We start from the raw sequence: 26,192 nt of genomic DNA, 5'->3' as shown, positions 1-26,192 counted from the left end.
CAACAGAGAACAGATAATTCCCTTCCTCTTTGCAAAAGCTTTTTATATATTTGAAAACTTCCTCTCTCCCTTTCACATCTTTCACCAGTTAAGATTAAGTGACCTGGTTTCCTTCAGCCTTTGGGGTAGGTTGTTTTCCAGCCCTTGCTTTCCTCTGGCCTCCTTTCAATTGCCTTGTGTTTCCGTAGAGAGGCAGTGCCCAGACAGCAATGCAGTTGTTCCAGCTGAAGTTTTATCAGCATTGGTGGACTATGAGATTTATGTTGTTATCTGTCAGGCTGTACTCCAGCATGGGTATCCCACCATTGTGTTTGCAACGGTACGATATTAATTCCTGTTCTTCCCCAGTCCTTGTCTGCACTGCTATGGTGTAACTCCTTGCACTGCCGAGTGCTTTCCTGGCAGAAAGAGTGACAGAGAGCCCAGGTTCACAGGGAGAAACTGGGAAGTAATTGCTGACCTGGTTGTCTACCTGCTCCCTTCAGCGATGCTGAGCCCTGTTATTCCAGCCACCTCTGGCTGCAGGTCTGAGGGAGAGGTCAGCACATTCTTCCCTACACCCCTTGACACAGACAGGGCATTGCTCAGGGAGAAATCACTTTTAATATCCCCGTTGCGTTCAGCCTCTACAAAAACTACTGACTGGTCTGTACCAACCCGAAGGCTTGGCGCGAGCCTCCCTTGGTGCAGGCAGCCATGTGCAGAGAGGATGGTTCAATGCAGCGTGGAGCAGCTCTCCCCAGGGAGAGGGGTTGCACTCAGCAGCGAGCTGGGGTCCCTGCCCTGTGCCTAGCAGGGATTTGGGAGAGCTGGGCTGTGTCGATGGTCAGTGTGCGCAAGGTCCTCTGTGTGTGTGGCACTAGGCACGACACAAACGTGTGCTGGGGCCCTGAGCTGCATGTGACACCCCCAAAGAGCACGTTCTCCTTGCGACGGAGACCACGTCTGTGCAGCACCCAGCACCGAGGGGCTTCGGGCGTGGCTGGGTTGGGGATGGTAAATGATGCTAAGGGCAGTTCTGGGTTGGGCCGCCCCTCCCTGCTCTGCTTACAGGGACACCATGCCAGATACTTCTCCACCTTTCCTTTTTCCACTTCTTCCTTGAGACCAGATGCTACCAGGGAGCAGCTGGGCAAGGGCCCTCAGACTCCAGGTAGCTGGTCCAGGTCGCCTGGGTGGTTCAGCCCTGCCAGGGGCACATCCTTTCTCGCCTGGGGATGGGGCTCTGCTCAAGTCCTGCAGGGAGGGGCGGCACGAGCGGGCAGGCGGGTGGGCAGGTAGCGAGTGAGTGCAGACCTGCTGCTGTTGGACACGAGCCTCACAGCAGGAGACCCCCATGCTGCAGACCTGGAAGACAGAAGCAAAGCCTGCTGCCGGTGGCCAGAGCTTACTGTCCCTGACTTGCTGCTGCTCAAGCCTGCAGCACCTTTCCTAGCCAGGCTTGGGGGTACTGGTGCAGACATATTTCTAGCTGTGAAAACACGAGTTAGGGTCCCATTCTGTGTCTGACATCCATTCCTTCTCAAAGGATGGTTGCAGTCTGCTGCTGCATCCCTTTACCCTGCTCCAGCCCGCAGCAACATGCATGCCTGCATGGGCTCCAAATGACATCATTTAGCTTTGCTGCCTGCTACCTGATTTTACGCTATTAGAACTGGGCAGCTTCTCTTTTAGTGAAGAAGGAATATTGCACCGAGAGGCAGGTTCCTACCTCCTGTCTGCATGGGCCTCCAGCATTGCACTCTGGCCACGCTGCTGCTCAGGTGATTAATGGGACAAGATTGGAGCTCTCCTCTGGTGTCTTCTCACCCTCCAGCGACGGCTGCCACTTGTGCCCACCTGCAGCAGCAAGGATGCCGAGGGCTGGGTGCTGGGAGCCAAGGGTGCTCAGGGCAGGGAGGTGCGCAGGGTCAGCCCAGGGCCAGGACTAGTCAGCTGGCTCTGCCTGAGCTAGCCCTACGTGCAGTTTTGCCTGCTGCCAGGGAACTGGTCTGCCACCCTGCCCCATGCAGCACATTCCCAGGACAGGGATGGGAAGGAGCTGACCCAAGCAGCAGGGTAGCAGGGCAGAGCTCTCCCCTAGATGCTTCCTCCCCATGTGAGTCACTTACTGAGGGATCTCAGCAGCCTCCTGCCCAACGTCTCCTCAGAGCTACTTGGCGATGAGCTGGTCCCAGCCTCTCTAACTGGGGACTCTGCCTCCAGGACGGTGCTGCAGCACTCACTGTCTGCAAATACCAGCTGGGCTGCAGTGCTGTGGGGCACCGCAACCCTCACCACACCCACGGTCACACACGTGTATGTGTGTCCCTCATCCAGACTCACTCTGCCGCTTGCTGTTCTCCTCATTGTCAGCCAGCTCCTCCTGGATGAAGGGGATTCCCTCCATGCGCAGGAACACGGAGTCGCTGGGACTGCGCTGCACCTCGGAGCGGCTGCCTATGAGGACACCGGACACTCATGTTGGACAGTCCCTTGCCCTGACGTGGTTGGGGGACACCTGCTCTGGCAGCAGGTCCCAGCACCAGGGACACCCCAGGAACAGGAGCACGTGTGGGAAGAGGATTTACAGTTCTGCACATTCGCACCCGTGTGCACATGCAGGCACAGAACAGCATGCAGAGGTGTGTGCGTGCAGATGCCCGCGTGCCCTGGTCCGTGTGCATCTCAGCTGTGACATGCCCATCGCGCCAGCGTGTCCCAGCACAGCCAACCCCAGGGGACACGGCAGCACCAGCCTGTGGCAGGGAAGAAAGGCCACAGGGTGACTCACACATGACGCTGCTCCTCTCATTCAAGAGGGCGGTGGGTTCCTCCTTGGGTGTCTGTGGGGTTCCTCGTGCAGTCGAGGCCTTGGTTGAATCCCTGTCAAAGGCCTCCACGTCGGGGGACTGGGGCGAGCTGTCCATGCGGCTGGCAACCAGCGCGTTGTGGTACTGCTGCCGGGTGACCTGGGCACACAGACACGCAAGCCCAGCTCAGCGGGCACCGAGCTGCACTGGGACCTCCTGGGGACCCCGGTCAGCTGGAGTGTGTGACCCCCCAGACCTGCTGGGCACCCCACAAGCTGCTGGGGCACAGCAGTGCCTGGAGTGGGACAGTCCCTCCAGCCAGTACCTTGACAAACTGCACGTCGCAGAGGATGTGCACGGAGTAGTCGGGCGTGTAGATGTTGTTGCTGCCACTGTGGAGCGGCGTGGTGCTCCCCCCATAGTCGTTGTGCTCCCGATTGGGGGACTCGGAGCGGTTGAGCCCACTGCACCGTGACGGTGACCTGTTCACTGCGGGAGGGGACGGCACAGAGGCAAACACACTCTCATTCATGGTGCTGCTTGTGTCACCAGTGCCGGAATAGAGCCAGGGTGGACCAGTCACCTCCAGCTGCTACAGCCCAGTGACACAGGGGCTTGCAGAGGCCCTACAAAGGACTGGCGGTGAGGTCCTCCTTGGTGCATGCTGGCAGTAGAGACCATGCCGTGCCAGCCCCGTGAAAGCCACAGGGAGTGCGCGGGCAGGTATCGGACCTGGGGCAGTCAGCAGACCTGTCACACCGCCCGACTGACAGCTCTCCTGCCTTCCGCACAGCATTCAGCACAAATTCCCCCGGTTGCAGCTGGCACCCCATGGGGTTTCACTTCACCTGCCTCGAGGACACGCTCCTGTCCACCCTGGCTCCAATAGAACGGGAGCAGAGGCTGCCATAGCGAGCTGGCCCGTCACTCACATGGACTGATGGCCTCTGACATGCGGTGTGATCAGTGATTTATCAGGGAACAAAGGCAGCTTGTTCCTTCCATGGGTGACGCCAACATCTTGCTGACTTTGCTCTGCTAAAATCTCCTTTTATCACCTGGTTTGCCAGAAAGCAAGGGAAGTGGTACAGGGCTGCAGGTAATCATCATTAGAAGCAGCAAGAAAACCCAAGTACTGAGTGCAGGCTATTACAGAAACACATCAAAGAAAGCCCAAGCCATCCATGGCTCCCCCTCATCACCATCCCTTTCTTCCTGGGAATTGCATCGTACTGGGGAGGCTGCAGCAGGGTTGCCATCCCAGGTCTGCCACCTGTGCTCCAACGAGTGAGGGGCTGCCTAGCGTGAGGTGCCACGGGAACTCCTTTCCCAGCGCTGCCTGGCATGCAGAGTGGAGGGGGCTTGGTGCACTGTGCCCAGGGAGCCGGAAAAAGCCTGGCACACACAGAGATCCCTGCCCGAAGCCACACCCTGTTACCTGGAGATCCAGCCAGGGAGTCCCCTCTGCTGAAGCCGAAGGTACGGGACACTGAGACAGGCACTGCAGAGAAAGGAAGGAGGAAGAAGGAGGGGACAGGGGAAGGCAAGGGTTGGAGGTGAGGGTCGGGGACAGACCAAGAGGAAGGATGAGAAAAAGAATCATGGGCCAGCAGCCCCAGGGCCGAGCTCCCATTGCTGTCTCCAGAATCCCTTCCCATCCCTCTTAAACCCTGCTTCTGCTCCAGGGAGGTGCTCACCAGCCCTGGGGACAGGGACATCAACAGGGACACAGACTTGAATGCTGTAAATCCACAAGCTGCTCTGTGTTGTGGTAAGAGGAGGTGAGGCTGCCAGGCCTGTCTGCACAGCCACACATCTCCCTGGAAAGCATCTTCCTCCCACTGGATGTGTGCTGTCACCCTGCTTCTGCCAGGAGAGGTGACTTTGTGGTCAGCTTGTGCCACCAAGGAGATGGGCAGAAGCTAACCAGCATGACCAGGCTCAGCATCTGGGATGCTTCTGTGTGTTCAGGCAGGAGGCAGAGTGGGAATGTGCTCTGCAACAGCCTCTGCCTCCATACAGCCCCACGACTGCAGGCAGAGGCTGGCAGAAACCCCTCAGCGGCATGCAAAGCCAAGGCATTTGTGCTGGGCTGTCTGCTGCTCCCTCCAAGGCCCTAAGTCTCCACAGACGTGGGGTGATACCAAGAACAGCCACCCACTGGGGGCTGCTCCATGTGGGAACCGCAAGGAGCCAGGACCCCGTGCTTGGCGCTGCCTGACCCATTGCCACAGAGAGGGCAAATCACAGGCTGTTCACCTTCCACGTTTTATTGCCCTGGGTTACAACAGCAGTGACAATTTAAAGGGCAGGCATTCCCCCTCCCTGTGACTCACTGCCTGCAGGGAGCTGCCCTTCTGCCCTCACAGCACCCCGGGACATGTCCCAGGGATGCAGGGCTCCACAGAGGAGCATGGAGAGACCAACACGCAGTGTGAGCGATGCACTCAACATCTCCCGATGCCTCATCTTTGCTCTCACCACTGGCAGTGCCCACCTCAAAATCAGAAAATGTGAGCCTGCTGGCTGCCAGCACCCTCCTCCAGCCACTGTACCTGCAGCACAGCTGCAGTGCTCTAGGAATCACCTGCTGCCTATGCGATTAATGTTTTTAAATTGATTCAAAGGTAAAACCCCCAGGAAATTTGCCCTGCAGCCCCTTCCTTCTCATCTCCCCATTCCTCCCCAAGAAACTCCTGTTCTGCATCAAAACTTTACACAAGTCCAAGCAAAAGCACCAGCACAAAGTGCTGCCCAGATAAAGCTCATCCAGCCGGGAGCAAAGGACAGGTGGATAACCACTAGCACTCGCTCTCTGGTCACACTGCCCGACCCTCCCCCAGCGTGGCTGCCCATGCCGGGTCTCTGCTGCCACAGCCCCGCGCCCTGGCCACCAACACCAAAGATTGCCTGGCAATAAAAAAGTTGCATAACAACAGTTAATTAATAACAAATTGTTAATCGCTCAAGTGTTAACACCTGAATTCTCCACCATGACATGCTACTCGCGCTCATTTCTCTTGGACTTTGTTTCCAGGGGGAAGGAGGACGCCAGCCCGACAAGGGAGCCCCCCTTGCCTCTTCGCTGGCCATGGATGCAGCACCGTGTGTGCAACATGCACATCTCCTGCGGCAGGCAGAGGTGACAGAGCTGGCAGGAAAGATCTCGTGACACAGCATCATATGTCAGCACAGGGAGCCCCGAGCAGCAGCATCCTGGCAGGTGGCACTGAGGGCACGTGTGGCCGCAAAGCCCCAGCTCCCACTGCGGCTCGTGCCCTGCCTGTCCCTGGGGCTTGTGCAGCCTGAGCCCCAGTGGGGCCCTGGGGATGTCACCAAGGGCATGGAGCATCGGGCCATGCAGCAACATCTGCGGGAAAACTGGCCGCATCACTTATTTCTGTTTTCCAAACTGAGTGCACTGCTGAGGGGTTAATCCATCAGTCCACAAGCCAGCCCTTCAAATGGAAGCAAAGCAAGCAGCAAGAAATAGGTGAACCCTAGAGCTGCACTGGGACCCCTGGGACTAAGTCACCTGTCCTAAAGGACTCCCCCTGTTCTTTCAATGACATTCCTCCCTACAGCTCCCTAAAAGTTAAACTTGTTTTGATTAGGCACTCAGAGTAGCCTTGGTTCCCCATCAGCGCTGCAGATCTGACTGCAGCATCTGGGGTTTGGGATGAGGGCTGTGCTGGACTTGCGGTGGGCAGCACCTTCACCTGCTCCCAAGCCACCAGGGACTAAACATTTGCAGGGATGATCAGCAAAGAAGGAGGAGATCAAAGAAGGAGATCAGTCTCTCCTAACCAGAGCTCCCGCCTAACTCCTGCAAGCAGGGGATCTGATCTGCTCATTAACTCATCAGCTCTGCAGGCAGGGAATTTACCAGGACTGGGGTGTCTTCTTTCAACTCAGCTAATCTTCCCCACAACCACATGTGAATAACTCACAGGTGAATCGACCCATCTATGCAATTTCCAAGCAGTTTCCATTCCCCTGGCATGGGATCCAGATTCAGCTCATGCTCCGAGCCTCAGGAATGCAAATGGGTCCAGAGATGATACACTGAGACCTAGATGCACCATGCCAGAAGATGCAGAAGTGCCAGAAAGGGCACTTCTTGCAGTGCCAGCTGTGCTGGGAGCCACCTGCAGGGATCCAGCACGTGGCTGAAATTTCAAAAGACCTCATAGTCCTTCTGTGGGAACTTTGCTGCACCATCCCCTCAGCACACTGCTTCTCCATCGAGTTTTTTAAAGGGGGTGACCTTGGCTCAGAGTTTGAGCTGCTGTGCATGGTGAACAAACCCATCCCTCCTCCAGCCGTCTGCTGTCACAGATAGGTTTTAGAGTCTCAGCCTGTCCTAAAATACTTACATAGGAAGGAGGATCCAGCCAGGCTGCCCGCTTTTCTCACATCGTTATCTGAAATGACAGTTAGAGGTGCGGGAATTGCAGAGGAAGGGCTCCTGCCCACCCCACCCTACAACTAGCCCATTCTCCTGGCCACCACTCAACTTAGCCCCAGTGGAGTCTGCTGAAGCAAAGGCAGGGCTGTAGGGAATCAGCAGAACCCTCACCTGAGGAGATGACAGCCATAATGGCAGGGACACCGTAGTAGGTGAAAGCCCCATTTTCAAACCGCAGCTCTTCCTTGCCCACCTCCACCTCCACTTTCCCCTGGAAGAAGAAGGAAACCCAACTCAGAGAGACACCCTGCACTCCTGGCCACTGACCCACCCAGGGCTGCTGGGACCTCCACCACCCTATATGAGAAAATGGGCATTTCTACTCGCAGAAGCAGCCCAGAGCAAAGCAGAGAGGAGAAATGGGCCACCTCCTGCTACCCTTCACTCGCTGTTGCCCCAGGCACCTGCAGGATGAGGACAAAGTAGTCAACAGGGCGGTTGCGCTGGTAGAGGTAATGCTCTGCCGCCTTCTTGTTCTTTCTGTCATATTTGAGCTCCTGGATGACGTTGGGGTGTTTCAGGAGCCGCAGCAGGATCTTCTCAGAGAGGTAGGGGGACTTGAAAGGCTCCACTTCTAGAGGGGAGGCAATACATGTACGCTCAGCCGGTCTGGGGCTGCCAGGAAGCCCTTGTCCTCTGAGCCGCACAGCCCTCCCTCCCTGCAGCCTCAGCACCCTGCTGCACCCAGGGGAGCCAAACGCACACCCACATCGACAGAGCAGTGAGATGCCCAGGGTGGGGGTCCAGGCAGATGGAAACTGCCCTCTGAGGTGGAACCTGACCCCGGAATGGCTCAGGCACGGCCTGCAGGGCTGGTGCTGCTGCAGGGAGATGCAGGGCTTGCACAAGGGCAAGGGTACCTGTTGCCATGAACCGGTGGGTAGCCAGGAGGAGCTGTGGGGAGATCTTCACCTTCATCTCACTGTCTGAGAGCCTGAAGATGGAGAAGTCCTGGGGCTTGAGTCCCTGGTGGTGCACCCGCTCCTTCTTCCGATTGTCTGCTGCAGGGCAGAGAGCAGAGCGGTTGCCCACTTGCAGCATCCAGAAAGCCCTGCGGCTGCAGGGCCCTGCACTACATGCACACACACACTGAGAGGCATGTCTTTCTGCATACTGTGGCAGGGCTGCTGGAGCAGTGGAGTGCATTAAGTGTGCCATGCATCACAGCCTTAGGAGCAGCTCCCTGGGGAGGGAGCAGGGTGGCAAAACACACTTCCTTCTCAGGATCAGGTCCTAAGTTGCTGTGGCTGGATGCATCACCCAGAGTCGGAAAGGAGCATGGGAACCACCCTGGGGCATTTCATGCCCAATACATGTGTCCCTGGGCCAGGCGCTGCCCAGCCATCAGCTGTTGATGCTGGTGTTTCTCTGCCTCAAGCATTCAAGACTCCCTGACATCTGAACAGCATCTCTCCATCATTCTTGTCTTTCCCACCATGACTGTGAATTGCTCTGGGGAAGGATCATAATTTGCTCTGGCCTGTTTCCTACCCATACGTCTGTCTGTCTGTGTAGGCTCCCACCCTGGCTCCTGAAACCGCAGTAGCTGCTCTGGGACACTAACTGTACAGATCCGTCTCATCCAGGATCTCGGACTTGATGATCTCCTCAATGACATCCTCCAGGGTGACAATGCCCATCACCTCGTAGAACGGGTCTCCTTCCCCTTCGTTGTTCACCCGCTGCACGATGGCCAGGTGGGACTTTCCTGTGGGGGGAAGAACAAAACAGTAGTGAGACCCCCATCCTTGGCGAGAAGGGTCCCCAGCACGGCGGACTGGCAGGTGGACAAGATTTGGTGGGGGACACAGATCACAACGAACCCCAGAAGCAGCTGCTATTGCTCAAACTCACCCCAACCGTGCTAACCCAAAGAAAAAGTCTGGACACACAGACCAACCTAACAGGGCTGCTACTCCCCAGGATGATTTCTAGGTGTCACAGGACTCTGCCTGGCTCTTTTTAGGTTCTGCTTGCTTTCATTGCCCAGGCAATCTGCCGTGAGTCACTCTGTTTAGCACTTTGACAGCCTCCTGTGCAGGAATGAAGTGCAAATTATACCAGCTGCTTCTTGCTTACCCTTGGTTTCATTTGCATAAGACAAGTCTAACAGAGCAATGAGACAGCGTCCTCCAACACAGAAATGTGAGCATGTCCTTTGGATCTACTGGTTTCACTCATCCTCCTAGTGTTTTCTCATTCTGTTGTTAATAATCTTTCCTATCAAGTTGCCAGGAACAGCTCCACCACATCTTTCTATCCCTCACTGTCTAGAACGATCTTAAAGATATTTTAAAATATGGGCAAATCCTCCAGCTCCTCGGAACAGCAGCTGGTTTAAATGCAGAAATGTGTACATTTGTTTGCAGCTTTCAGCCCAGCTCCTGCAGAACCCTTGCGTGAACCATCTGGACGCAGAGACTGAATGTTTTTCAAGCCAGTGGCTTGCACCTGAATGTCTCCTCCAAACCCTGCCCCTGACAGCACCTACTCTCTGTTACCTTAAACAACCAGACTGGGGCCAGGACCTTCAGCTGCAATGATGGTGACTCCTGCTTGGAAGTGGCAGCGTTTCTCAACCACAGTTTCAGCCTCCTCCTTTGTCCCCAGCAAGCTGGCAGCTCTGCTGACACATTCTCAGGCTTCTTGCTTTTGACATACTTGAAACATTACTATTTGTTTTTGCATGTCCAGCTCTCTGTAAGCTGTTTTGACTTCTTCAACTTCTCCTTTCCTTTATTGTCTGTTCTGATTTATGTTTCTGCTCAGCAGCTTAACCAGAGTCCAATTCCTAAGCCACAAACAATTTCTGGATTTCTAGCTCCAATGCATTAATGGACCTGCCGATGAACATCACCAATTTTCTTACTGCCCCTGTGGCTCCGACACTGCTCAGCAGCACCCACAGCTTCTGAACCTCTACTTTTACTTAAAATGTTAAGAACATCCTTCCTGGGCACCATGGCCAACAACTTCACCTCCCTCTGCTCTGTTTCTCTGGGGTCTCCCTTTGAAATGCCTGCACAAACCCAACCATACCATGGGTACTGTAGGGACCTCCAGACATCTGCAAAAAAACCCTTTATTTTCCCCACGGCCCTGGAGCTGAGCTCCTTGAGCAGCAGTGGTCACCGAAAAGGAGGGCAGGTCCCTTCTGCTGTGCAGCTGCCTCTGCATCTGCTTCTCTCATAAAGCTTTCCCCAACAAAATCACCTGCTGCTCTAGGCAAGAGGATGTGAACAGTATTTATGTATTTAGGTGCAATACGGGTAGGCTCCCGGCCACTGCACAGCTCCTTTCCTTGCCCACTGGTTCCTTCTGGCTTGTCCCCACAGTGGGACAAGGACAAGCACTTCCAAGGCAGCCCAGCAGTCCCACCAAAGACATCTTGCTGGGGAACATGCGACCTTCAAATAACCCTGTCCTGGATCTGAGACGAGCAAATGATATTTCTCAGCTGCAGATCAGCACTATACATTTCTCACAGCAAAGCTTGGGCATAAATTATTGCAAGATTTCAGAGAGCAGCTCACTGCCTCCCACGCCTACAGAATTAGAAATGAGAACACAACATTGCAGCAAGTAGCACTGAGATGCACTTTAAAAACCCAAATCAATAGCCTTGGGCCACTGAAAATTCAGTATGTTCTTTGGACCAGGCTATTCCAATCCTTTTCATGCACAAGTTTGTGTATCTTGTCTGTTCAGTGGGTAATAAAGCAGCACAACTTGAGAGTTAAAAAGAAAAAAAACAACAGCGGAGTTGGCCACAAGACAGCAGCAACAGCTACGTTTCATCTTAGCTAAGTCCAGCTTTTGAAAATGTTTCCTTTGCCAAACCCTGCTCCCAAACACTGGGGCCATCTGGTCTCCTACAAGTCCTCGGGTGTACAAGGAGAGGGGAGAAGTTATTTCTTTTGGCTGAAAGCTTGTTGCTAATGACATTTACATGAAACTCAAAACCACCAAGCCCTTACAAAAAGCTTAGGTGCTACTTAAAGGCAGTCAGAGAGTAATGGAGGCAATTCTTTTTTTGGCCAAACACCTACATCGAAGCTGTAATTTACTCTAGAGCAGCCACAGAGAAATGTGATTCCAGCTCCACATTCACGTAGCAGCAAATGAGATTATTTAGAAATAACCCAGAACTGTTAGTCTGGGAGGAAGCCCACGGTTTCTCTGCGCTGGGGGCAGAGCCAGGAGGGCTGTTAGAGTGCTCAGAAGTTCTTTATTTTCACAGAAAATAAACACTCCCAGCCACGCTATAAAACCTCCAGGTTTACGTTACCAGGCTAACACCCACATTAGAGACAGAGCAGGTACCCAGCGATGGACAACTGTTGCAGTTCATGCGGTTCCTTCCTGCCTCCATCTGAGCTGATCTTAGCCCCTGCCTGGCTTGCCAATACCTGTACCACACACACCGATCCTGCCCTCTACCCTAGTCCCAGCACTTGCAAATGACTTTTACTCCCAGCCGGTGCCTGCTGGGAAGGGACTGGCTCGCCTTCATCTCCCACCTGAGGGACAGAAGATGGCTTGCAAAGCCCTACCCCCAACCTGTCTGGGTCCTGGGTCTCCTCCATCACTTTTTAAAGAGATGCTATAAATGCAGCAGCAGGGGTTGGGGGTGGGGTTTGCAGGTGCCCTGGATACGTGCCTGTGGCTTGTTCTCTTGTGGGCTGGGGATGCTGCCCATCCCAGCTGCATCTCCCGATCCAGCCCTGGGAGCTGCCACACACGCCCCGAGGAAAAGCAGTGGCTTTTGGAGCAGGTATGAGGGCACCTGGGCAATTTTATGAGATGGAAGCAATGACCAAGGGAGGGTGACACAGGGACAGAACCAGGGACATCAGAGGCATCACATTCTCCCCTTCAGCCATTACCCTGCAGGTCTTCCTCAGTGGGAGTACAATAGAGGGAGGTAAATCATTTAAACAGAACCCCAAAGTTGATCTAAACCAGCTTTAAGATCTGCAAAACTGATTCCAAAACCCACGCTATTGTAACCGTTGCTTGATAGCTCAAATGACATGAATTATAAGGGCAAGCTGCTTCCCCACCAGCAAGCTGTCACATGTGAATTTTACAGGGCTATCACCGATGCAGGAAAGCACAGCGAAACACTTGAGAATCAAAGCCTTGGTTTGGCAAATGCTAGAACAAATGGGCAATTAACTTTCCTTGTGTGAATAGCTGCAGCGGCCTCGGCAGGACTGCGCTCGCACAGGAAGTTCTATAGGTGATTAAGTGTCTGCTCAGCATGGGATACAACTATACTAAATTCTTTATGAGCTGCATGAAATCTGCTCATTTCAAACAACGGCTTCAGTGGAAAGTTAATGCCTCAAAATGCTAAATTACAGAGCTAATATAAACAGCTGAAAGCTTCCGGATGGAGCAAGCGTCTGAACAGATATCTAAAGCTTTTATGCCCATTTTTAGGAGTCTTGTTTTTCATAGGTACATAAATGACCTTGGGCTCATAGATCCACCTCAAAGCGTCCTCCGCAATGGGAGAACAGGGTCTGAACATATGAAAACGGCTTTACTTGTGGGAAAGGCAGTGCTCTTGGCTGCAAATACAGCCCAGACTACTTCCTTATCATTTTTTTTTAATGTAGGTGCTCTGCCAGAGGAATGTTAAAGATGCTTTTACCTTGTTTCTCATTCCACAGGATGAGCATTCTGAGCATGAAATTTATTTTCATGAATTTTTACGGTAAGATCTAAAGCTGTTAGTACGAGATCAAAGGTACAGCCACAAGCGATGAACCATTTACAGCAACAAAATGGAAGGCAAAAAAGAGAGTAATTGGTAAATACGGTTGGTTTGCAAAACAACTATGATGTAACTGAAAACTATTTTCTGTGTGCTTTTCATCAGAGCTCTTCTGTGGGACAGGGGGCTGCCAGCACCTCTGTGCCCTCTTGCAGAGCAGCATCTGAAATAAGTGGGGACCCTGATCTGAACTTCTTGAGTGTGCATGAGTGCGCTTGTGTGTTACCATGACTGCGTACCAAGGGTGAAACCACACACTTGCAGAGCTGCACCTAAAGGTAATGCACAGCTACACCTGAACAGAAGGGGAAATAATCAGGAGGGCTGTGGGGGCACACAGCTCTGTGGGGAATCAGAGCTATGCGAAGGGAAAACTGTAAAACCTCATCCAATCCAGACCTTCCTCAGAGATGAGAACTTCATCGTACATCTGTCTCCAGCAGAATACAGAAGCCTTTCTTATACTCTGTTTTGGTGTTTTTCCTCATCCTGAGGAAAATTGGGGAAAAGATGGAATATTTGGAATAGCTGATGTATTACCATTGACAAAACAGATCAGGAGGGTAAGGGGACACGGATTAGAGGGGACACGGAGTCTCATCTTCCATCATCTGTACAACAGAGTTCTGACCTCCTGGCTATGACCCTGCTTGTCCACAAATGGTGGGTCCCTTTGCATGTTACTTGGAGCCTAAGGAAGCCTACCAGGATGCTGAGGCTTTCCAAAGCTGAAAAACTTCTAAAGAGTCAATGCAAAACAATTTGCATTGGCATCTGTAGCATGGACCACTTAATCCATTTGCACAGCTCAGTCTGAAGGTGCCTTTCACAGCTCCCAGGAGGGAGATGGTAGGCTGGGTGCCCTCTAACCCAAGGACAGGACTCCTCTCTCACTTTGCTGAACACCTCCCAGGAGCAGGCCAACTCCTGCGCTTGCTGGGGCCGGGTGAAGCAGCCCAGAGTTCATCCAGGAAGATTTAGCATGGTTTTGGGTGGAAAGCAAAGCAATGTTTCAGGCAGAGTTGCAGCATGAGTCACTGAAAATATCTTTTGTGTATCAACACCTCACCCACTCTCAGCCTGACAATAGCCCTGGGATGGTTCTGGGTAACAAATGGCTCCTTAACCCATACAACTGGCTAGGGAGGTCACCGCTTCAGCCCATCAAGGTGCCAAAGATAGCAGCTATCAAATCTCCTGAAGGCTGACTTAAATGTCAAGCTGTGCTTTGTGCTTGCAATGACTGCAGGCTCAGAAGGACAGTAAGAAAAGCAAGTGAAATGGTACTGACCACAGTTCCTGGCAAGAGTAAACGCTTTCTCCAGCTACGCCAATTTGCAGAAGTCTAATAGAGGCTGTGGAGTATTTTGAAAAGCAAAGACAGACCCTAGGGCAGAGCTGTCCTCCACAGGGCAGGTTGTTTTCCTGGCTAAGCCAGGAAGTTTGGGTTTGGAGAATTTACTTTTAGTAACTCTTAAAAGATGCCAAACCACAGAAGACTAATTTGAGTTGTACCTCTGCCCAGCTGCAGGAAAACTAACAAAACAGCAAATTCATACTGTTACTCTGACAGAGGATTATCACTTACTGAAAGGAGCCACTGCTGTGTATAGAATTCCCCCGGAAATGAGTCAACAAAATTCATTAATTACTTGAGCAATGGGATAAGACCATGACTTCCCAAAGGTACCTAAAGAAGAAGGAGATGGACCTCACAGAAGAGCTCCCCAAGAGGAGTTAGATCACAGGACTGAAGCTGCAACATGCATTGCTCTGGTTACCTTCCAGGGATGGAAGAGAAACTGACTGTACCACCCACAGCATTTCACACTGAACGAACGCATAAACCTTTCCTCTTAGCTCCATATTCCCAAGGTGAAGTTTATCCTACTGCGACCTCATCTAGCCCTCTACATTGTTTTAACTTGATAAATACAGTGCAGCTATTTCTCTGGCGTATCACAGAATTCCTCCTGGGAGCCTACAATAGAGCTGTGTATTCTGAGATGCACCAGTACAAATTGCCAAGAATTTGCCTCCAAATTTTTCCACTCCTTCAGTAGTTTCAGCTTCTTTCAGGCTGCAGGTGGCAAAGTCACCATACTTGGGTGCATCTCCTTATTTCAAGAGAAGAAAGGACACACATTTTGTGTAGCGTCCTTCACTTAACACTTCTGTGTAAATGCTGCACAACTGTGCACGCCTTCTACAATGACCTTGTCTAGCTTGCCTGAAAACACAGCAAACAGTGTCTAGGCTTCATTATTTATTTCACTGACTTTTGATGAGGAAATCAAGTTAAAACCATCTTCCAGCACAAGCAGTTCCTGCCTTCAGCTGGACCTCCCTCCCTCTGCTGTAATGTTGTTTTTCCATACAGCTTTAGCAGCTGCCCTCCTCTTTTACAGCTGCAGGTTGAAGTCCAAGGTATCGGCTTGGAGGCCAGCGCCCCCCTGCCCCACTGTTTTCCACGGCCTTCTTGGGTTTACCCAGTTCCCATTTGTGCCACAATTTAACCACCCTTCTCCAGGAATCAGTACCAGAAGAGACATCAATCAACACCAGCTGCAGGCAGCTTGTGAAGAGCAGATGCGAAGAGTTCAACCAGTTCTGCAGCGATGGGGCAGGGGCCGGGTTTTGTCAGCCAGGAGCTCAGAGCAGCTCTTGGGTGCTCCAACCACTCCAGGCCATTGGCTCTGTAGGCATCACTGAACTGTATTCTACGATGTTCATACAATTTAAATGTTTTGGCAAGCTGATGCTACAGAACTGCCCTCACCCAAGTCCATGGAATGGGAATCCCATCTACGCAGAGTCCTTGCTGGGGGAGTGAGGATTTCTGACTCTCATCTGGATTAAACTGAAGGCAAAGATCAATGTAGCTTAATGGAACTGAGCTTGAACAAGGTTAGGTGTGAGCATACCTAGAAAACTTCCCTTCAAACCTTGATGTGCAAGACCAGAGAGGAAGAAAAGTTGATAATCTTCAGAGCTAGGATAGCACAATGAGAGAAAAGGTAAATAAGTGTAATCCAATGTGATAGTGGTGAGTAGGAGGGGAGACAGAAAAGGGAAAGTGCTGCTGGAGGTGTGAGCAAGAGCCCCAGAGCGCTGCATTTAATCATCCTCTGACATTTTCAGTAAGAAAGAACAAATGTTTGTGTATTATGGCAAGAAGCTCTGGCAGTGAAATTGTGTTACTTACAAATCATACAAAAAAATCATGACACTATGGGTATAGTGAATGTGGCAGAACATCAATCATTAGTGAAACACATCAGAAGCGTACATTGCTATGCAGGAAAGAAAGCTATAAAACCCAATGGGTATTTTTGTAGAAACACTGTAATAACCAGAAGAAATAAAGGATAAAAAAAAACCTGTTTGAGTTAATCATGGGAGAAAGAAATGAAAGCTAGCAAGGTCACTCTGGAGGTTTGTCAGGGATCTAAGGAGACAGAGGTGGTTATCAATGCCCATCCTCACCTGAGACTTTCATTTCTTAGAGAGTGCCTGGGCCTTATCACTGAGAGAATTTGTTGTCCTGCAGGCACCCTGGATGTGTGAAGTGATGAATGCCTTCATCAAGCACTCGCTGAACCAATAAGCAATCTGCCTACTCTCTAATTAGTGGAGGTGTCACAGAAGACCCAGCCATGGAAAGCAACCTTGATTGGATCAAACAAGATACCTCACCATAATTCAAACAGACACAGAAAAGGAGACAGTGATGAAGATTCTTAATTACAAATGGCAAATCTTTATTTTAGAAATTAAATAGTCAAGAGAACGGGGATGAAACAGCAGCGGATGGGACTGAAGGCAGCTAGGAGCGAATGTCTATTGCAGTACAGAAGCTGGCACAGGAACCTGTATTTGAAACTGGGAAAAGAGAGTTTAGGAGGGGTTCAGGGCTGGGTTGAGGGCACAGTCACAGGGTCCTGTGAGTGACCAAATGCCTACAATTAGAGGAAGGATTAAGAGAGAACAGCATTAAGGACTGAGAGAACAGCAACACTTGAGGAAAAGAACACTCGTGGGAAGAGCTAATCACTAAGCTGAGTTAGATATTAAGACCAAAAGCAAGGCTTTTCAGCCATGTAGTTTAAAAAAACACAAGGAATGAGGTGGAAATAGAAATAAGATTTAGGGAGAGCTCTGCACAGGGGCTGTAGCAAAATGCCCCAGAAGGCCATGATGGCAAACAGACGTAAGAGAGGAAGAGCCTCAAGCAAAGTGCTGAGACTTTAACAGAGCAAAGCTGAAAAAGGCTGAATAATCTTCAAGATGAGAAACAGCATGTGAAAGTGCAGGGCAGGTAGCAAGGCTTGTTAAGGCACCTTAGGAGCTCAGGGAGCAACACACACAAACCATCACTGTTTAAGCAGGGCAGAAAGGAAGGCAAGCAAGGACAGTGAGCTAAGCAACCGCAAGTCTATTCCTGTAGGTCTACTGATCCATAGGGTATCAGGCTGTAGATCAGATTTGGAGGGAGAAGTAGTTAAATGTATCAGTGTAAACTGGGTAAGGTGCAGGGGAGGCTGACCCAGGGAGATTGCACCAAAGTCATCCAACATCTTTGGTAACACCCAACTCTGTAGACGAAGGAAAGGTAGCAGAGACCTAAGGTGAACTTCAGTGATGCAGGATCATGCAGGAAGCCACAGTTAAGAAGGAACTATGAAGCACATAAGGAATTAGGAAGAGAAGAAACAACTGGTTATGCTAGAAGGAGAAGGGGGAACTACTGCAGCTCATCAAGGCTGAACCCAGAGAACAACCTTAATGCTTTTGCTGGCAGCATCAGAGAGGGGCAGGTGATCCTTGTGATCCCAGGAGGCGATGGGGACACGGCTTCTCCAGAGAGGATAATGACCTACATGTATCTGCTCATCACTTTCCCGACACACAAGAAATGTCCTATCCTCCCCTCCTCCCGGCTCTAAGAACCAGCACGGAGACAACTACGAGAGAGGCTTTTTCTGGGATGGACCAGGTTGGCCTTTCTCACATGATCAGCTCTGCTTGCAGCAGAGTGGCCCCAGACAGCCCGGGAGCTGAGCGCTGTCCTCCTGCATTACATAACGCAGGATGTCACCGTTGCAGCCATTTCTTAAAGACTCACTCACCATGGTATGACGTACTGAGTAACATGCAGCAAAATACAATTCCCAGCGGGGGGGGGAACACATGCTGTGTGTATTCTCAAGGTACGGCTAATGAAGTACAGACCTCAGTATCACTGGGGCTGCTGGCAGCTGCTGCATTATGAGTAGTGCCACAGCTGCAAAAAAAGTACAGCGTTTTCTAAAGGTTTAGGCTTTTTTTCCTTCCTTTAGAGCATCTGCACAGAAACACTTTCTAGATCTGCTTCTCGCAGCCAAGCTGAGAATGCGAGAACTAAGTAACGAGAATGGTTGGACTCGATGATCCGGTAGGTCTTTTCCAACCTGGTGATTCTATGAGACATGGTCTCCTGCCACAAGCTGCTGTGCACAGACCAGACTGGCGAACGCTGCCGTGCCCAGGCAGGGGCACAACACAGGCACCGCGCCTGCGCTGCCAGGCTCCCGCAGAGACACCAGCCCTGCGGGACAGGCTCACCTGCTCGGCCACCAACCTCCTACAGCCCCCATAACATCACAGGCAGGACCAGCAATGCAAGTCCTCCACCCACCCAGGGGCTGTTCCAACGGGTGACACCAGGGTCACCACCTAACTGGGACACGCAAGGCCCGACTCCCCCAGCACCCCTGGTACCTGCCGGGTCTGGCCAGAAGGCAACGCGGGGTGGGTGCTGCTCACCAGGGAACTTTTGGGGGGGCGGAGAGGGGGCACGAGGGGAGCCCAGGCAGTGGTGGCCCAGCGGCCTCACCCTTCTTGAACTCCTCGAGCAGTGTGTCGAGGCGCGTGTCGTTGAAGACGCAGTGGAGCGGGCGGCGGTAGAAGCGCGTGACAGTCTGCAGCGGGGTGCAGTCGTCGGGGTCGACGAAGGCCAGGTCCTTGACGAAGAGCAGGTCGACGATGTTGTCGCGCCGGTCGCCCTCGTAGACGGGGATGCGGGTGTAGCCGGAGCGCAGGATCTCGGAGACGGTGGCGAAGTCCAGCACGGCGTCCGCCCGCAGCATGAAGCAGTCGGCCAGCGGGGTCAGCACGTCCTCCACCACCTTGGTGCGCAGCTCCAGCGCGCCCTGCACCATCGCCAACTCCTCCCGCACCAGGTCCCCGTGGGGCCCGGCCGCCCGCAGCGTCTCCAGCAGCCGCTCCCGCGTGGAGAAGACGCTGAGCTCCTGCCGCAGCGCCCAGTCCAGCAGGCGGCTGAGCGGGTAGCAGAGGGGGAAGGCGGCCAGCATGAGCAGCCGGGTGAGGCAGAGCGTGCGGGAGGCGATGGCCAACCCGTGCCGCGAGCACACCGAGTAGGGCAGCACCTCTCCGCCCAGGAACACGGCGGCGGCGCAGAGCAGCACCGGCAGCCACGGCGCTCCCCGCGCCCCGCCGGCCGCCGCCGCTCCCCCGCCGGGCAGGGAGGCGCAGAGCCAGCCGGCCAGCGCCGCGTTGGCCCCCGCCTGCCCCAGCAGCAGCGTGCACAGCAGGTAGGTGCCGCCGCCGCCGCGCACCGCCTGCACCCGCCGCGCCTGCTCCCGCTCGGCGGCCGAGCCGCTGTTGCGCAGCACGCGGAGCTCCAACGGGTCGAGCGAGAGCAGCGAGAGGCGCAGCCCGCTGAACATCGCCGACAGCCCGAGCAGCAGCAGCGCGCCCAGCGCCCGCAGCCAGCCGGCCTCGGGCAGCGGCAGCAGCCAGGCCCCCAGCGCCGGCGCCGCGGGCCGCACCCGCAGCAGGAACCCGCCCGCCGCGCCGTGGTGCGCCCAGGCGCGCCCGTCCCAGGCGCACAGCGAGAACAGCCGCCCGCCCGGCGCCGCCGCCGCCTCGCCCTTGCGCGGCTCCCGCACCCGCACCTCGGCCAGCGCCGACCCCGCCGCGCCGCCCGACCGCAGCGGCCCCACCACCTCCACGTCCGAGGCCCAGGCGCTGCGCTCCCGGCACCGCTCCGCCGGGCCCCGCGCCGCCTTGCCCGTGCCCCCCGTCCCCGCCGCCTCCTCGATAAAGACGAGCCGCGGCTCCCGCTCCCCCGCCGGCCCGCGGCTCCCGTTGCCCTCGGGCGGCGGCTGGAAGTAGAGGCGCAGGAGGAAGCGGCTGCCCTCGGCCGCCTGCACCGCGCCGCCCTCCAGCGACACCCGGCCCGGCGCCGTGTCCTCGGGCCGCAGCCCCAGCAGCCACGCGGCCCCGGCCGGCGGCCGCGGCGACAGCGAGAAGAAGAGCAGCAGCACGGCGCCCCGGCTCCGGCCCCAGCCGCTCTCGGCGCTGCCCGGGCCCGCCGCCATGCCGGCTCCGCAGCGGCCGCCGCACCGGGACTGCGGCGGGGAGCCGGCGCGGCGGCGCACGTGGGCCGGGGGGCGGGCAGCGCGTCCGGGGTGGGGGCGGGAGCGGCCGGCGGAGCGGGGCTGCCCGGGGGGGAGATGTCGCACCCCCTCCCCCCGCCCGGCGCCGTGACCGCTCCTCGTGTCCGGTGCGACCCTGGCGGGATGTCGGGGAGCCCGTCCCCGGGGCTGCGGGGCGGCCGAGGAGAGGTTCGCTGCCCCGAGTGGCACCGCTCCCCGGGTCCGGTGCGACGCTGTCGGGGCCGCCCGGGTGCCCAGCCCGAGGACGTGGGGCTGCCGAGAAGGGCTTCTTCCTCCCGCTGACCCGCACGGCACCGGACGCGCTCCCCGAGTCTGGTGCGACCCCAGCAGGGCTGCCCGAGAGCCCGTTCCCGGAGATGCGGGGCTGCCCCGGAGCCCATCCCCGGGGTGCGGGGCGGTCCCCAGCCCCGGCAGCCAGAGGGGCTGCCGGCTCCGAGCTCTGCCCCGGCCACCCGACCGGGTTCCATCCCGGGAGGCTTGCGGGGTTGTGCGGGGCTGCACTTACCCGTGCCCTGTGCGATGGGGGGTTGCTGCGAAGCCCTTCCCGGCGCTCCCCGGAGCTGGGATTTGCCGTCGTCCTCGTTCTTACCTGCCGAGGCCCATCACTCCGGCTTTTCAGTTCAAAATCTTTCTCCTCCCCATGGGAGAGGTATTATTTCATTTTATTTTCTGGTGGGGCAGAGGTAGTCGTTCCGTTAGCAGTCTTGCTAGGAAACAAATGTACCACGCTGTAACTAACATTTATTCTCATGTCTAGATCTAGCGGGGAATGTGATTTATCAGTTTCAGAAGTATGTGCTGAAGAAAGCACTTAGGGACTGTTGAAACTTTTGGTTCTTCTCTGGACCAGCATCCCCAACAACTTTCAGAGGAGGCTGGGGAACTGGAAAAAAGAGTCAGTTGCTTACAACTATAACAGGCTCACTAGTGGCAGAGCAGAAAGCTAGTCAGAAAGTGTCATTGGAGGAACAGGCAGTGCTTCAGAAATTCTGATTATCCACTCATTATTGCACACATGCAAATGGGCCACGTTCTGTGTCAGTATGTCAGCAGGCAGGGAGACATGAAAAGCTGCCAGGGAATCTGTGTCCCTGCTGTCTTAGGAGAGACTCTTCCCCCTCTCTGGGAGAAGCAGCTAATTTTTTTTTTCCAAATTTGATGAATTCCCTGGGATTTCACAGGGGCCACGTGCTACCTCACAAGCTCTTGCTGATCTTCCCCTCTCTAACTCCCTCCTGGCATCAGTGGGGAAATAACAGCTCGTGTATGATTTACAGAGGGGGCAGCTGGTAACCTTTTGCAGACCTTACCTCAACTTCTATCACCTGAGGAACAGATCCCACAAACTGTTCTAAGCAGTTCCCGGAGTGACTAGGGACAAGTTCAGTCCCCTCCTGCCTTTCCATCTGTACGTGGTGGGGACAAGCACAGGGTTGTTCCTCCCTGTGCGAACTTCTGCCTGAGACCATCCCACGTTTTTGAAACTGTAGTCTGCCATCAGCACTGAATTCCTCACAGATTTCCTGATGCTGAGGATACTGTAAAAACGATCTAATTTTGTGTATTACTGCCACAGGATTTTGCATCACTGTTTGGAAGCTGCACCCGTGCCGGTAGTTAATCATCTTTATTAACTCGCAGATTAGATTCCTGGAAGATTTTCAAGAGATGAGTTTCTCAGTATAGGAACTGAAGGCTGTGCTTTTTTCAGTTAAGCAAGTACTTGGGAAATATTCTTGTCCATAGTACCCTTGTCACTAGGACTCCTCGGACAGCAGTTTGGGAACCACCCACTGGTCTAGGCAAGCACAATTTAAAAAAAAAAAAAACCACATGGCACTGCAGGGGGAGGAACCACAAGGTGGCAATCTCTCTCCGTACTTCTGCTGGCAAAATAAATCTCTGGCAAAATAGTCTCGGACGGTAACGGTGTGAAGCTGCAGAGACGCTTGGTCATGTCTTGTATCTCCCAGCGTCACAACAGCATTCATTTCAATAATGGGTTTTCTCTTCTGAACTCTTTTTCTTTGGGATTAAACTCTCAGGCTTGCAGAGGTGGCACCGGAGGCTGCTCTTTGCTAGTTTTTCCATCTATGCCCCCAAATAGGCACCAGATGTTGTTTGTTATAGTGCGTGTACTTCTTTTGTATGTGCTGGTGGAGCTAATGTTTGCTTGGAGAAAAAATTTCCTCCTTCGCTGGAGCCACTGTCTGTAGCAGGCAGTTGAGCGTATTGATAACCTCATGTTATATTAATGTACAGTACAATAGTTTCATCAAGATCCTGCTTCACGCGCCGAGATGCTTCAACAGGAGTAAAATAACCTGGATAAGAGGACTACACAGTGACCTGTAGGTTGATTGTAATGTATGGTCTTGAAGAGACTGCAAAGCCTTAGTGACAATAGCTCCACTCGTGTAAAGACACAGAGGACAAATAATGCTCAGTTTGGGATGGAGCTGCCCTGGTCCTGCAGAACCAAACACCGCCTGTTGCAGTGAGCTCCATCGCGATCAGAACATAGTTCTGTTCTTGCCAGATGTTAGCTTACATGTGCTACACGTAAAAGTAAACTGGTGTGAAAGCTGTGGTCTGATGTGCTTTCGGTAGGATTTGCCCTGCATAAGTGACGATGTGCTAGCCAGCCTCTTGCTGCGAGGATGCACTCCAGAAATTGCAGGTGTGTGGCTAGAGCACGCTCAATGAGTCAAGATAGGAAATATCTTCCAAAGCTCCAACTAAGACAAAAGAACTGAGCTTTAGCCCATGCTTAATTGATTGAGTCTTTGGCAAAGTATGATGTGAATTTGCAAGGCTCTCCCTGAGGTCTGTCCCGGCTATATCCTGCCTGGTGCGTACTTCAGCAAGCACGGAAAAGTTGCCCTTGTTTTCTTCATATGCTGAAGTCTCCTTCTTTTACCTGTTCGCCCTTTTCAACATTGCTCTCCAGTTAGGAATAATGACCTGCTTCCTGCTCACCAGGACTGCTCAGGTTCTGCTTCACACCGTGTCTGCTGCCTCTGAGCTCCCTCTGCAGCTTCTGTGTCACAGCCTCCAATATTCGTGTCCCCTGCCAGTGAGGACTTCTCTGATCATGGCTGTCACCTTCTATCTCTGACTGTGCAGGTCCAGGCAGGAACTATGGCATGGGGAGTTTTGTGAAGTCCCTTCACATCACCATGACTTTAAGGTCTGAAACCGGATTCCCAGAGGCTGTAGGTTGCAATTCATTTCCTTCCTGGTTGATGTGAGCCGAGGGGGTCTGCTGTCTCCTGGTCCTCTAGAAAAGGGCCAGAAGCCGCTGGGGGACTGCTGGTGGGGATAGAAATGTGGATGGAAATGTGAGCAATCCAAATCATGATGAGAAACAGAAGGAGTAAAGAAAATCTGGAATTTTTTTTTTTTTATTTCCCCAATAGAGGAGGAAGAAATCTAGCAAGCACAAGGCTGGCTTCTCCTGGAACATGTGTGCAACATGATTATCACCAATGGTCTGTAGCCAGCCAAGAGAAGATACTTTCCCCAAGTAAGTGAACAAAGTAGTGAGATGTGGGATATATGATAACTTCTGAGGCAGAAGGAATAAGACCTCAGGCAAGGGAAATCCAAGTAGAGGCTGTGTCTTTCTTTTTCCTTTTTTTTTTTTTTTTTTTTCTTTTTTTCCCCATCTCTGAGCCTGTGGTGCTCAATTAACCCCTTTTCTCTGGCCTGGCCATGGCTGCTGCAGGTTCACAAAGCTTTACCCAGCTTTCTGGATGATTGTGATAATCAATTTTCTCCTGAAATGATACCAAAAGTCTTCTGTTTTGATTTAAACTGTTTTCCAAGCATTTTGGTTAATAACAACAGACAGTCCACTCCAAGAGAATCTAACTTGAGGAAGCCATGAAATTCAATTCACTTCTGCAACTTAAATATATAATCAGTGACATATGGTAATACTAAATACAGGGGGATTTGTCATTGTTTAAGTCAAATTTCTGCATTCAGTCAAAACCCAATAGTTGTAACATCAAACTGTAGTTTCCATTGTACAGGAAATAAAGCATCATGTTTTCAAAGAAAATAGACATGCAATTGCATGCCTGTTACATTGCTTACACAGCTTTATTTTTAGCTTCTCCATGTTGCTGTTGCTAAATGGCTAAGAGAAGGGAAGCTGTTGAGGGAGAAGAAACAAGACAACACCCAGTTCTTCATATAATGGACAAAGGAGATGCCTGTGCTATGAAACTTTGCTCTTTCCCTGTGATTGTTACTGGGCGATATCCTTCTGTGCCTGGGCTGGGGACCCTGTGCCTTCCTCCTCACTTCTGCAGCCCCGCCAGCACCAAAGCAGAGCTCAGGTGAGGCTGCGTTGCTGTAAGGGCTGTGGAAATGCTTCTCAGAGTTCTTTGTTGTTGTGATCATTTTTCTCCTGCCTCATTCCTCTTAAGACAGGGCAAGGAACTATTTACTTGTCCCTTGTCAGAAGGAAGGATGGGGTTTGTATCAGATCTGTGTGAAGCTGCAGGCAGACCGTATTTTTGCATGGTTAGAGAATCCCAAAGAGATTCCCAGATTCTGTACTTTCAGCCTTGCAAGTGATGCTTGCAGACCTTCATCGCTCTACCACCTCTTTAAAGAGGAACAGATCAGGAACTTAACTGTTGTTACTGGAACTTGTGCAGGAAACCTGCTTTTTTCAATTTATTTGAGACCTTTGGCTGGATGATGGAAAGAGAGTATTGTTTTAATCCAGCATGAGCCCATCTCCTCCTCCTTCCTCTAGTACAGCTCATTGAGGTGCTCCTGGCCTTTCCCCCTCATTTAGTGGTGCTCAGTTCTGATCCTCCTCATCTCCTGGGTTCATCCTGGGCCTCCACTTCTACATTGCTGGCATTTCACTTTCTTTCTCCTTCATCTACTTGTCTGCTTCCCAACCATGACCCATAGTTCTCCATGGTTCCTGCTCTTGCTCTTTAGCTATAAATTGCATAGTTTGCTTCTGATTTTTCTGCTAAACCAACAGTTTGACAGTGCTGATTTCTCCTCTCTCTGTCTATAGCAGGGCCATGCTTGTTTGTGCTTACAGTGCTGCTGACAGAGATGCCATAATCAAATAGGTACAGAGGCCAGAGGTTTACAATTTTATCATTACCTGAAAGATTCTGGATGTTTTTTGTGCCTTCCTCATCCCAGCAGTGTCTCCGACTGTGAGCATTTTGGCTGCTGTTTCTTCCCCTGAGCTCCATCTCCTCCTTGGTCTCTGTACACAGCCCCTTCCTCTTACTCACAATTGTTGCGTTTGCTCCTCCAGCCTTGCACTTCATTCGTCTTCTTATTTCCCCTCTCTGATCTACTCCTCATGTCCGCTTCCTTAATTTTTTGCTGCTGGAATGTGAAGCATCTCTCCGGAAAAATAGAAGGTCTCTGCAAACTTCTACCATCCCCCATGAATTCCCTCTTCCTTCACCTCTATCATCTCCTCCCAGATGGTGGGACAACTACTTGCTCACATTCGTTCTCAGGCTTGTAAAATTGGTGTATTCCCTTCTCTTTCTTTTTCATGTGATGATGTGAGACAAGGATAATTCTACACATTTCTCTGCTCCTCAGGGCTGTGCTCAGTTTAAAGAAAATGTTTTGGAGGGTATTGTGGTCTTTGGAATGCCGCAGAGCTTGGGCGCAGTGTTGTGTTTGTCCTCTGT

The 26,192-nt window shown here is 52.8% G+C and overlaps 1 protein-coding gene across 6 annotated transcripts; it reads right to left on the bottom strand.

Moving 5' to 3' along the window:
• Window positions 1–584: 584 nt before the first annotated feature.
• On the bottom strand, window positions 585–20,472 carry CNNM1 (cyclin and CBS domain divalent metal cation transport mediator 1). 6 transcript variants are annotated; one of them, XM_069863539.1, is made up of 13 exons: window positions 18,918–20,472; window positions 8,825–8,968; window positions 8,121–8,261; window positions 7,665–7,834; window positions 7,372–7,471; window positions 7,169–7,216; window positions 4,231–4,293; window positions 3,118–3,281; window positions 2,774–2,951; window positions 2,326–2,439; window positions 2,112–2,228; window positions 1,712–1,839; window positions 585–1,347 (listed from the first exon to the last, which is right to left on the bottom strand). In XM_069863539.1, exons 1-12 carry the CDS (start codon window positions 20,422–20,424, stop codon window positions 1,760–1,762), a joined length of 2,826 nt encoding a protein of 941 aa, XP_069719640.1. In that variant the 5' UTR covers window positions 20,425–20,472; the 3' UTR covers window positions 585–1,347; window positions 1,712–1,759. The 6 variants fall into 6 exon arrangements, 5 of the variants coding, with proteins under 5 accessions (XP_069719640.1, XP_069719641.1, XP_069719643.1 ...); XM_069863540.1 differs by having other exon boundaries at window positions 8,121–8,258; XR_011337961.1 differs by lacking the exon at window positions 2,112–2,228 and having other exon boundaries at window positions 2,326–2,435.
• Window positions 20,473–26,192: the final 5,720 nt, after the last annotated feature.

The sequence above is a fragment of the Phaenicophaeus curvirostris genome, chromosome 9, assembly GCF_032191515.1.
Source record: "Phaenicophaeus curvirostris isolate KB17595 chromosome 9, BPBGC_Pcur_1.0, whole genome shotgun sequence".
NCBI classification, from domain to species: Eukaryota; Metazoa; Chordata; class Aves; order Cuculiformes; family Cuculidae; genus Phaenicophaeus; species Phaenicophaeus curvirostris.
The sequence above is the reverse complement of the archived record's forward strand: the minus strand, read 5'-3'. Positions and strand labels throughout refer to the sequence as shown.

What these genes read in the sequence shown, in the direction of transcription:
- CNNM1 (XM_069863539.1), bottom strand. Translation starts at nt 20,424, where the DNA reads ATGGCGGCGGGCCCGGGCAGCGCCGAGAGCGGCTGGGGCCGGAGCCGG. An exon ending in ACTTTGTCCTCATCCTGCAG is followed by an intron (nt 7,472 to 7,664) that starts GTGCCTGGGGCA and finishes TTCTTCTTCCAG; the next exon opens with GGGAAAGTGGAGGTGGAGGT. An exon ending in GGAGAACAGCAAGCGGCAGA is followed by an intron (nt 2,229 to 2,325) that starts GTGAGTCTGGAT and finishes TGGTATTTGCAG; the next exon opens with ACAGTGAGTGCTGCAGCACC.